Source organism: Nerophis lumbriciformis, linkage group LG21, assembly GCF_033978685.3.
Source record: "Nerophis lumbriciformis linkage group LG21, RoL_Nlum_v2.1, whole genome shotgun sequence".
NCBI lineage: Eukaryota > Metazoa > Chordata > Actinopteri > Syngnathiformes > Syngnathidae > Nerophis > Nerophis lumbriciformis.
Window position 1 is genome coordinate 12,832,501 of NC_084568.2, and position 13,216 is coordinate 12,845,716.

Here is a 13,216-nt window from a genome sequence, read left to right on the forward strand (position 1 = left end):
ATGCCGTCGTTGTCGGCGTCTTCTTGACCCGAGTTGGGGGTGGACATGCAGTTGTCCTGAAGGCATGACAACGCGCTGTGACTTCCGGCCCATGGTCACATGACCGAGACTCACCTGTTTGCAGTGCTTGTTGTTGTCCAAGCAGGGCAGCGAACGGTCGGGGAAACCGTCAATGTCCGTGTCCACGCCGCACGTGTTGCCGTTACCTGCCCAGCCCACGTTACACTGCGCACACACACGCACACGCACACACACACACACACACACACACACACACACACACACACACACACACACACACACACACACACACACACACACACACACATAAGAAAATGGTGTTTCGTTTTGGGATTGAAACTACCAACCTTGCAGGTAACATCCCCGTTCCTCTCGATGGCGCAGTGGGCGTGTCTGTCGCAGGGGTTAAAGGTCAAGGCGGCGCAGGAGTTGCGGGTGAAGCAACCCGTCGTCTGGTTGCCAAGGAAACCGGATTTGCACCCTCCACACCTGAACGAGCCCTGCGAGACACAGAGGGTCAACACTAGGGATGATGTTTGATAAGAAATTATCGAGTTTGAGCCTATTATCGAATCGATTCCTTATCGATTCTCTTATCGAGTCCAGATAGGTTGTTGTATATAGAAAAAAACACACAATATTTGGTTTAACAAATCACTTCACATTCTCTACTGCTCGCTACTATAGTATAACCATATCTGAGTTATTGTGCAGAAATGTGGGGAAATAACTACAAATGTGTGCTACATTCGTTAACCGTGTTACAAAAAAATTAATTAGACTGATACATAATGTTGGATATAGAGAACATACAAACACTTTATTGAGTCAAAAATATTAAAGTTCGATGATTTGGTAAAATTGCAAACAGCTAAAATGATGTGGAATTAAATGATGGAATGGATTAAGTAAAGAAGTTAAACATTGTACTGATATGATCCAGTTTAAGAGGTTGTTCAAATTAATAGTGCTTACAAAGTACAAAGAAGAATTATGAGAAATACTTTCAACCTTATTGAAAATAAGATATTCTTCATCTCAGTATATTAATAATGACTGAATTAATTAATTACATATTACAAAACTGTTGTATATACTAATTCACAGATATTTTATTATAAAAAGGTCAGTAAATGATGTACATATTTGTAAACGCTATGAAGTGGGAAAGGGGTAGGATTAAATAAGCTTTACTTCTTCCTACTCCTGTAAAGTGAAATGATATGAAACCGTGATGTATTATACTGTAAGTGTGTTCATGTTCCAAATAAACTAAAGAAATAAAGAAAGCACTAGTTTATTAGACGTATCATGTTTTGTTTAGTTATGTTCTGTTAGTTTTGGACTTCCTTAGTTGTTTTGTGCACTTCGGGGGTTTGTTTTAGTCACCATGGTTACTTATGATTTTCACCTGCCTTGTACGCGCACCTGTTGCTCATCAGAGACTCTATTTAAGCCTGCCTTTTCCGGTCACTTGTCGTGGCTTCATTGTTTGCATTGGCAACAGTTACGTTGGCATTCTGGTTTTCGAGCTCATGATTCCTGTGCTATGTTACCTTAGCTTCTAGTATTCCTGTGCTAAGTAAGTTTTTGCTTTAGCTTCTCGTGCGAACGGCACGCTTTCCTTTGGTTTCGTTCCTGTCTGTTTTAATGTGTATGATTTATGAGAAATAAATCATTTCCTACCTGCACGCTTTCGTCTGGAACCGTCAGTTTTGCGTCCCGGGAGAACGAACCGCAGCACGCTGCACCCCACCGTGACAAATGACTGAGCTACGTGACGTCATTTCTTGTGATGTCCTACGGGGCATTTCTTGTCGGGACGGGATTCGTTCCCAGGGATTCGAATAAAGAACCAACTCTTTTTCTTTACTATAGTGGTCTCGATAACGGGTACCGGTTCTCAAAAAGGGATTTGAGTCCGAGGACTCGGTTCTTTTCTTATCGAACAACCGGGAAAACCGGTTTCGAGCATCATCCCTAGTCAACACACAAGGGTGCTGCCTCTGCCCCGCCCACCCTACCGTCCTTCGATCAGGATATGGGCGGAGCCTGACGTCAACTCACCACTGTGTTGATGCACACGGAGTTTGGCATGCAGGCGTCCGGCAGATCCACACACTCATCGATATCCACACACTCCTGTAACACACACACACCATTAGGCTACTTCAAGGGTGTCTAAAGTGCGGCCTGGGGGCCATTTTAAAAATACTATTACAAAAAACAAAAAGTGGCGTAAAAGAGCCAACAGGTGAAATGTAACGAGAAAAAGTTGCAATGTTGACTACAATAACAAAACTGCCATGCAGGCTGTTGTTTATCTTTAAAACTGTCATTGCTCAAAAAAAAAATAATGAATCAAAATCAATGTTGTTATGAATTTTTTACCTATTTAAGGCTCCAATTACTTCACATCAAATCATTTTGACATATTTTTTAGAAATATTGCATATTTTGCGTATTTGCCATAAAAAAACAGTTTTCTGGAAAAAAAAAAAAGGACATAAAATATTTTAAAAAAATTAAAACTTATAATCAACATATAAATCTGAAGTTGATTTAGAGATTTAAGCGTTCAAAGCAAAAATAATATATATTGACATAGGATATATTTTTACACTTTAATGAGTGGGACCCTTTTGGATCCCCGAGACCTTTAGTGTGATTTTTTTTTAACTGTCATACCTCAAAAACAATAATGAACCAAAATCAACGTTTTTATGAATTATTTACCTACCGGTATTTAAAAAACATGAAACATGATAAGAATAAAGACTTAAATGTTGAAAGTAAAAAAAAGGTATGACCTTATTTCAACACTTTTTGGTAGGGCCCTTTTGGAATTTCAAAAATTTTAGTGGGACTTTTTTTTTTAATTGCCATTTGTTTAAAAAAATAAAAATCATAATCAACGGATGAATCTGAAGTTGATCTAGAGCAGGGGTGTCAAACTCAAATACAGAGTGGGCCAAAATTTAAAACTGAACAAAGCCGCGGGTCAAGGTTGAACAAATTAACTTTTTAATAGGGACCCAAACAAGTTTTGCATTGAATCTTGAACAAGCAAGGCTTATATAACTTTATAGTGACATGCAAAATCGAGTTTCAAATAATAATAATAATAATAATAATAATAATAATAAAAATATCAATGGCATATCAAATACAATTTAAATAGAAATTGAATGCCTCTTTTCTATTTGCAGCCTTCTGAAGTAAACATCAACATTAACTTTTTCCACAGGCTAATAAATTTGAAAATAAAATAATGAGTAAACCAACTATTCAGGACTTTAAACTGCTCAGTTTGCAACACACTGATCTAATCTAAAGTGCCCAAGCCAGATACTGTACCTGGCATCTTTTTTTGGATGCTAGTTCATTAATTTCTGGGCTCAGGATTTGAGCTGAGGCAACCTTCATTATCGAACGAAGGTGTTCATCAGTCATTATATCTCGTAGTCCACCCGGACCACCGTCTTGGGGGCGTGCCTTAAAGGCACTGCCTTTAACGTCCTCTACGAGCTGTCGTCACGTCCGCTTTTCATCCAGTCTAACAACGTGCCGGCCCAGTCACAAGATATGTGCGGCTTCTGTACGCACAGACACGTGAATGTGACGCACACTTGATCAACAGCGATACATGTTACACTGAGGGTGGCTGTATAAACAATTTTAACACTGTTAGAAATATATGCCATACTGTGAATCCACACCAAACAAGAATGACAAACACTCTTCTGGAGAACATCCGCACCGTAACACAACATAAACACAACAGAACAAATACCCAGAACCCTTTGCAGTACTAACTCTTCCGGGACGCTACAAAATACACCCCCGCTACACACACACCTTGTAGTGTGTGTGTGTGGGGGGGGGGGGGTTTGGTGGTGGTAGCGTCCCGGAGGCAGCAGGAGTTTGCTCCTGCGAAGACGGCGAAAAATAGTATTTTCTTGTCGGGAGAACAACTTGTCATGACTTTGGACCTGGTATTTCCACAATGTACCCTTTTCCTTGTCCATTTCTGATCGCTATTTTCCCGCTTGTGCCTCATCAGTAACTAGGGAACACAGCCACATTTCAAATAGGTATCAATTAATTCAATTATGTTGTATAAATATAATAATAATATATTATTATATAATATAAAATATTATGTAATACTATAAAAAATATAGATCATATAAATATTATATTAAATAAATATTATATAAACATTCAAATAGTGTCATATAGGACACGTGTGCGTTAATCGCCCATCAAAAAATTTGTGCCGTTAAAAGAAAATGTAGTTAACGTGTTATAATCACATTAACTTTGACAGCCCTAAAAAAATATATCATACTTTAAAGACTGAGACCCTTTTGGGTCCCCGGGACATTTAACACTCACCTAAATTGACAAGATATAATATGTATTGTATTGGTTTGAAAATGGAAAAATATCAAAATGGCTGCCGGATCCTTTCAATTTTCAGCGTACGGACTTCAGCGGAGAAACTTTAGACACCCCTGGACTACTTTCTGTGTTTGTGCGTGTTTGTGAGACCTGCTTGTGTGCCCAGGCATAGCCAAGCCCCGTGCCGGCCAGTGGTGCCCCCCACAGGCCAGGAGGACATGGCAGACAGCTGAAGCCGCCCATTGTGTTGACACAGGCGTCGGGAGAGAAACACGGATACGCCGCACACTGGTGGAGCAAAGGATGACATCATATGATGGTTTGTGCGCGCGGACGTGCACTCTTACCTCATCCACGTCGTGACAGTGTGTGCCGTTGCCGGTGGTCCCGGGCGGGCAGCGTCCGCAGGTGTACCCGGGGAAGTGTGGGCTGTCGGTGCAGGCCACGCCTTCGTGACACGGGTTGGGCGAGCAGCGTGAGCGTGGCTCGTGGAAGCCTGCGGACACACACAGACGTCTTCAATCAGGTCCTCAAACACACAGAAGTCGCGGGCGAGCAATGACTCACCACAAACTTGACATTCCAAGACGGTGTTCCTCATCAGCGACATCTCTTTCACCTGGACAACACCTGGATGTCACATGCCTATGTGTGCGTGTGTGTGCGCGTGTGTGTGTGTGTGCGTGTGTGTCACCTGCTCCTTGACGTCCTGTCGAAGTTCTCCAAGGATCTGATTGAAGATGACCAGCTGACCAATGAGAGCTTTAGCATGATCAGCTGATGGGGAAAAAAATAAAATGGGTGATGATTGATTATGGGTGATTGATTGTGGGTTATTGATGGCAGGCACTCACCCAGGATGGCCTGGATGTCTTGACCCACTGCAAAGACCAACGAGTTAAAACAAAGAATGTACCGAAAATTAAGATTGGTGTAATTTCATTTCTGTTATTGCATTTGGAAACACTCTCTCTTCCTATTTTAAATCCTAATAACTCTTACCCTGACCGGAGGAAAAAAATGCAAAGCATTCTTTTTAGCGGACATTTTATTCTAAACCAGTGGTTTCCCAAACTGCGGTCCACGGGCCAGTTCGGGCCCACGGGACGTCACAAGCTAAAAAAATGTATAGACAAATGTTGGATACTTCTCTTGTTGCCTTATTTGTATTTGACTTAATTAAATGTTTGGATATATTTAATGTTTGGCACAGCGAGATATATATATATATATATACAGTGTTTCCCACACATTCATTTATTTGTGGCGGCCCGCCACGAAAGAATTACGTCCGCCACAAATGGATTTTTCGGCTTTTGACTCGCTCGACCGCTCATAAAAGCAATGGGACTCTGTCTGTGAATGTACCTTGTAGTTACAACTTCGGTGCAGTAGGTGGCGGTAGCCTACTATGCATTGTAACTCTGCCAATAGCACTTAATTCACCTGGTGGGCCAGAAGAAGAAGAAGAAGAAGAAGAAGACAGCGGAGTAAAAGAACGGACCGGCCGGATCAAAATACGAGGGTAATATAGGTTGTAGGTAGATAAGTTATAGCTGCATCGCTCGCGGCTCGTCATATATTTAACGTTAATCCGCGATTTCACCGAGCGTTTCACTCACGGTGAGCAGCCTGACGCTGCTTCATTAACACCGCCGCTGTTGTCACGTCACGTGTTACCATACCGACGAGCTAACGTGTCCAGGTTATAACCCTGTTGTCAATAAACACACGTGGAGACGGTGCTTCAGATACTGCATTAATAATGAAACTAAATTGTCCACTGTCCACTGCAGCATGTGAATGCAATGAAAAGAATAAAATCTGAGCCAACCAGCTGTTAAAATGTTGTCCAGGTTAATGTTTTGGCCATTAAAGGCCCTTCATTTCAAGATTTCAACTGTGATCGGGCTTTAAACAGGTGGCTGACCTGGGTGTAACTCAGGGGTGCTCACACTTTTTCTGCAGGCGAGCTACTTTTCAATTGATCAAGTCGTGGGGATCTACCTCATTCATATATATAATTTATATTTACTTATTTATGAAATATATGTTTTTGTTAACAAGTTAAAGGTGTTTAATGATAATACAAGTATGTTTAATACATATAGTTAATATTGTTAACAAGTTAAAGGTGTTTAAAGATAATACAAGCATGTTTAACACATATTGTTAATAAATTAAAGGTGTTTAATGATAATACAAGTATGTTTAATACATATAGTTAATATTGTTAACAAGTTAAAGGTGTTTAATGACAATACAAGCATGTTTAACACATATAGTTAATATTGTTTACAAGTTAAAGGTGTTTAAAGATAATACAAGCATGTTTAACACATATAGTTAATATTGTTAACAAGTTAAAGGTGTTTAAAAATAATACAGGCATGTTTAACACATATAGATTCCTTTCTTTCATGAAGACAAGAATATAAGTTGGTGTATTACCTGATTGTGATGATTTGCATTGATAGGAATCAGACAGTGGTGCTGATAACCTCCACATTTTTGAATGGAGGAGAAAAAAAGTCCTCCTTTCTGTCTTATACCACATGAAAGTGGTTGGTTTTTGGCATCTTATTTGTCCAGCTTCTGTACTCCTTTGTATACACTTTACAAGAAATACATTGTCGGCAAACTCCGTAGCTTGCTAGCTTGTGCACGCCAGCTTTCTGAGACTCTTATTTTGTTAGCGCAACTGTGCAGTCGGTCTTTGGAGTTTTGACGACAGGTACGGCGCCACAGTCTGTTGAAATAAAGTGTTTCTCGCCTTCCTGTCGGTAATTTTAATGAGCTAAATATGTACATAAAGTGTTGTACTTATATTCCAACTCCGCGTTCTTCTTGGTCATCGCCGCTGCCGCCGTCACCCCCCGCCCCCCGACCACACCACCACAAATAGATGCCTGTCCTGTGGGAAACACTGATCTATATATATATATATATATATATATATATATATATATATATATATATATATATATATATATATATATATATATATATATATATATATATATATATATATATATGTAGTTAGAGATGTCCGATAATATCGGCCTGCCGATATTATCGGCCGATAAATGTGGTAAAATGTAATATCGGAAATTATCGGTATCGGTTTTTTCATTATCAGTATCGTTTTTTTAATTTTATTAAATCAACATAAAAAACACAAGATACACTTACAATTAGTGCACCAACCCAAAAAACCTTCCTTTCCCATTTACACTCATTCACACAAAAGGGTTGTTTCTTTCTGTTATTAATATTCTGGTTCCTACATTATATGTCAATATATATCAATACAGTCTGCAAGGGATACAATCCGTAAGCACACATGATTGTGCGTGCTGCTGGTCCACTAATAGTCCTAACCTTTAACAGTTAATTTTACTAATTTTTATTAATTACTAGTTTCAATGTAACTGTTTTTATATTGTTTTACTTTATTTTTTATCCAAGAAAATGTTTTTAATTTATTTATCTTATTTTTTTTTTTTTTAAAGTACCTTATCTTCACCTGGTTGTCCAAATTAGGTATAATAATGTGTTAATTCCACGACTGTATATATCGGTTGATATCGGTATCGGTTGATATCGGTATCGGTAATTAAAGAGTTGGACAATATCGGAATATCGGATATCGGCAAAAAGCCATTATCGGACATCCCTATGTACAGTATATACTGTACAAAGCATATGTATTACACACACAAACAAGTTGTGTGTATAAATATATACACACACACGCACACAAATCTATACATACAGACATATACACACACAAACGGTAGAAAATGGATGAATGGATACATATATATATATATATATATATATATATATATATATATATATATATATATATATATACACATATACATACATATATATATATATATATATTAAGGCTGCAGCTAACGATTATTTTTCTATCGATTAATCTATAGATTATTTTTTTCGATTAATCGGTTAATCTATAGATTATTTTTCCGATTAATCTATAGATTATTTTTCCTTTTACCGATTATTTTTTTTATTTAAAACGAAGATGAAAAAATAAATGTAGGCCAGTTTTTTCAAAAGGCATGGCTTTTATTTACAAAAAAAAAAAGGATGGCCACTCAGTCAACATTGACAACAACATGACAAAATATTCTGTAACAATGTAAACATTTAAAACTTAACATTTAACAAAATTAAAAGTAGCTTATTTGCTTTTTAATGTGCAAATATAAAAGTAAACACCCAGTGCAAATCTTAATATTCTGCAATAGTATAAGCATTTCAAAAGTAAAAGTATTGCTTATTTTGCTTTAAAATTTGCAAAAATAAAGATAAAGATCCAATACAAAAAAGTGCAAAACGGAAATATTCTGTAACAGTGTAAACATTTCAACAAAAGTAAAAGTATTGCTTATTTGCTAAAATGTGCAAAAATAAAGATAAACATCCAATACAAAAAAGTGCAAAACGAAATATTCTGTAACAACAGTGTAAACATTTCAACAAAAGTAAAAGTATTGCTTATTTTGCTTAATAACACAACAATGATAGTATGATTAAAGTGAAAGTTAATTGTTCGTTTGTACATAGTATATGTAACTGTTAATGTTGTAAAAGGTATTTGCACAACTAGTTAACGTTAGCGTTAAAGAGGAGCGCGTCTTTGTAAACACTGAACAGGCACGCCAAACGCGCCTCTCAGAGCGAAACAGTGTTTTAGTTTATGAATTTACAACGCAGATACAAATGACACATTCATGTTTTTGTGTAATGATGACAACGTATACTCACGCGGACGATTGACTAGTTGATGGTGATGGCAAGAACGCTGTCGGGTGTTTTCTTTTCAAATGTTCGTTTATAGCCGTTGTGCATACAACAACATTATTAGCTGAGGTGGGTAGAGTAGCCAGAAATTGTACTCAAGTAAGAGTACTGTTACTTTAGAGATTTATTACTCAAGTAAAAGTAAGGAGTAGTCACCCAAATATTTACTTGAGTAAAAGTAAAAAGTATGTTGTGAAAAAACTACTCAAGTACTGAGTAACTGATGAGTAACATACACACACATATCATATATGTATATATATATATATATACATACACACACACACACACACACACACACACACACACACACACACACACATATATATATATATATATATATATATATATATATGTATATATATATACACACACATATATATATATATATATATATATACACACACACACACACACACACACATATATATATATATATATATATATATACATACATATATATATATATATATATATATACACATATATATACATACATTGATATATACAGTATATAATTTATATTTATTTATTTTGACGTTTTTGTTTACATGTTAAAGGTGTTTTAATGAATATACATGCATGTTTAACACATATAGATTCCTTTCTTTCATGAAGACAAGAATATAAGTTGGTGTATTACCTGATTCTGATGACTTGCATTGATTGTAAACAGACAGTATTGCTTATAACGTCCACGTTTTCAAATGGAGGAGAAAAAAAGTTCCTAATTTCTGTCTAATACCACATGAAAGTGGTTGGTTTTTGGCATCTTATTTGTCCATCTTCCATATTCGTTTTTATACACTTTACAAGAAATAAATAGGCGGCAAACTCCGTAGCTTGCTAGCTTGTTTGCGCTGGCTTTCGCAGACTCTTATTTTGAAAGCGCGGCGCGATGGAGCGGCACCTTTATTGTGAAGACAGGAACTGTGCAGTCAGTCTTTAGGCTTTTGACGGGATGTACGATTGAAATAAAAAATAGTCTTTTTTTCCTTCACACTTTTGATTGATTGATTGAAACTTTTATTAGTAGATTGCACAGTACAGTACATATTCCGTACAATTGACCACTAAATGGCAACACCCCAATACGTTTTTCAACTCAGGTCATGTGACCGCCTGGCTCTGTTTGATTGGTCCAACGTCACCAGTGACTGCATCTGATTGGTGGAACGGAGTGAAACGTCACCAGTAAGGCAGGCACTTTGAAGGTCTGTCTGACAGACCAAAACAAACAAAGTGTGCATTAACAGATCGATAAAAATTAGTAGCGAGTAGCGAGCTGAATGTAGATAAAAGTAGCGTTTCTTCTTAGGCCGTTTATTGAAATACTCCCACACTTTTGACAACTTTTGGCGTGCTTTTTTCCCCCTCGCTCGCACCGCTCGCATCGTCTGCTTTGCGCTCCGCCATGACGGTAGTGTGACGTAAATATGAGACGCGTCGAAGCACAAAAACGGCGTCGACGTATTTACGTAACCGATGACGTCGACTACGTCGACGCGTCGTTTCAGCCCTAATATATATACATACATATATATATATACATACATATATATATATTTTTTTTAAAATAAATATATATATATACTGTATATATTTATATATGTATATATCTATACTGTATATATATATATACACACACACACACACACACACACACACACACACACACACACACACACACACACACACACTCACATTTTTCCCCCATTTTTATATTTTATGAAGATGTCACTTTTTTGGAATTTTGTAAGACAAGAACACACGTTTATTTTTTGTGTGCATCCTAAATAGTATAATACAGCATGTACGAGGTGGCTAACAATGCAACTAATGGAAGTACACTATTCCACCCAAAAAGCCCTCAAAAACATCCAAAACCCACCAACAATACTCCATTTACATGTCGTGACCTGAATATTAACAAAGTATTAGGAATATTGTTATTTATTATAAGCGCTAACAGAGCTAACTAGCTTATGCTGCTATATTGACATATTGAGCTGCTGCATCGCCTCTGAGTTGGTGAAAGTTAATTATGGATTATAAATCATGCCTCTCACCTGGATAGTAGAATGTTGTGGACATAAACCCACAAGTTGGTCAACTTTGACATCCAACTTACACCCAGGGATAGCGGAAAGACACAAAAAACGCTTGTTTGCGGCAACTTTTTTTTCAACTCTTTGTGAGGATTATGATTAATTCTTCATCTAAACTGAAAAATATAAACACCCCATCAATCGGCATCCCTGTGAGAGCAGACATTGTACAGTAAGTGATTGTTTTTTATGTTTGTATATCTTGTTCAGCACTTAGCAATACTGCTACATGATGCTTAGTGTTTGTTGAAGGAAAAAGCGAACGTTGTGATTAAGGCTGAAACGACGCGTCGACGTAGTCGACGTCATCGACGTCATCGGTTACGTAAATACGTCGACGCCGTTTTTGTGCGTCGACGCGTCGCATATTTACGTCACACTACCGTCATGGCGGAGCGCAAAGCAGACGATGCGAGCGGTGCGAGCAAGGGGAAAAAAGCACGCCAAAAGTCGTCAAAAGTGTGGGAGTATTTCAATAAACGGCCTTATAATGTTGTAGCGGCGAACAGCTGTCTCGTCAGCTGACGCGCGAGCTCGCAACCGTGGCTGCTTAGCAACCAGCCAAACCCCACTTAATAAAATAATATTTTATCTTAGAGCACATCCGCATCCCTATTCACCGAGGCAACCCCAGGAAATGTATATAATTCGGCATTATTTCGGCCAGTCGGCTTATATGATCAGAGCCGATCAGTGTATACGTTCACGCGCAGGTATAACGCGGCGCGCTCCCGTCTCATCTGCTGGTGCGCGAGCCCAGTAATTAGACCGCTGTGTCAAATCAAGGAGTACAAAAGACGCCAGCGCAGAGTGGAAAAAGGTTTAGTTCATTACAGATAACCCAGAGTTGTGCCAAAAGTGTACCAAAACCAAAAGCTGGACGGACAGCCGGTAAGATTGCACTTTTAGTTCTCTTTGTGGGTGTGGCGCACCTGTTGCGCTGGTGAGATGGGGGGTGCAGGGGAGTTGTGTGCATGTAGCGTGCTTAGTCTGGAGGCTAAGTACACACAGTGTTTTGTGTAACTGTTGTTAAGTAAGGAAGTGTTGATATTCTTTGCTTAGTTTGATAAATGTTGGAGCAGTTTGCTTCTTCAGGAGGGTGAAGTCGCTCAACTTAAAGTGTTGGATTTAACTGTGTTGGATCATTGGCTGCTGGTGAGGGCATAGAAAAAGGGGCATTTTTCTACCAGTAGACAGCGTTTAAGATTGAGTGTTTCACTGCTAAATTAATAATATATTTATATTGAATATGGATTTTAAATATGTATCTAAAATAGGTGGTTAATTGGTTAGGTATTTATGTATTTGCATATTGGGTTTTCTGCTGCATTTATCTATTGTGTTTCTGGTGTTAAATGTATTTTATATGTATCTTGGTGCATTTATGTTGAGACAATTTATTTAAAATCTGTTTTAACTTAAAGGGAAAAGATGTGTCCATTTTCTTGCACTTGTTTAATGGTTAAGAGTTTGATAGCCTAATTAATAATTGTAAATTATAGGATTGATAATTGATTGATTTTTTACAACATGTTAATCTTGTGGTGTTTTGTCCTTAAAGGTTTTTCACCTACTAAAGAAGCTAAAGGCTACTAAAGGCTACTAAAGACAGCTAATGACAGCTAAAGAAACTAAAGTCTACTAACACTGCTAAAGACTGATAAAAAGACTAAAGAAGAAAAAAGAAGCTGTTTCTTCGTTGGAAAAACTGTTGCAAACTAAAGGAAAATAAAAGGAAAAAGTAACCACATTCAGCATTGGTACATCCCTTCAAGTGTGGGATAAGCACAGCGAAAAAAGCAAAACACTTGACAGTTGTTGTATGCACACTGTGTCGAGCGGAAATG

General features: G+C 37.7%; 1 protein-coding gene across 1 annotated transcript in view; it reads right to left on the minus strand.

The window, feature by feature from the left end:
- thbs3a (thrombospondin 3a) overlaps positions 1-13,216 on the minus strand; it is a 38,946-nt gene that overhangs the window by 12,084 nt on the left and 13,646 nt on the right. Inside the window, exons 5-13 of the mRNA XM_061982988.1 lie at positions 5,280-5,306; positions 5,120-5,202; positions 4,993-5,044; positions 4,773-4,921; positions 4,576-4,713; positions 2,089-2,163; positions 369-521; positions 115-225; positions 1-56 (exon numbers count right to left, since the gene is read on the minus strand). The exon at positions 1-56 is cut by the window's left edge and continues 52 nt beyond it. Of these exons, the coding sequence (XP_061838972.1) occupies positions 1-56; positions 115-225; positions 369-521; positions 2,089-2,163; positions 4,576-4,713; positions 4,773-4,921; positions 4,993-5,044; positions 5,120-5,202; positions 5,280-5,306 (844 nt within the window). The remainder of the gene's footprint in view (positions 57-114; positions 226-368; positions 522-2,088; positions 2,164-4,575; positions 4,714-4,772; positions 4,922-4,992; positions 5,045-5,119; positions 5,203-5,279; positions 5,307-13,216) is intronic.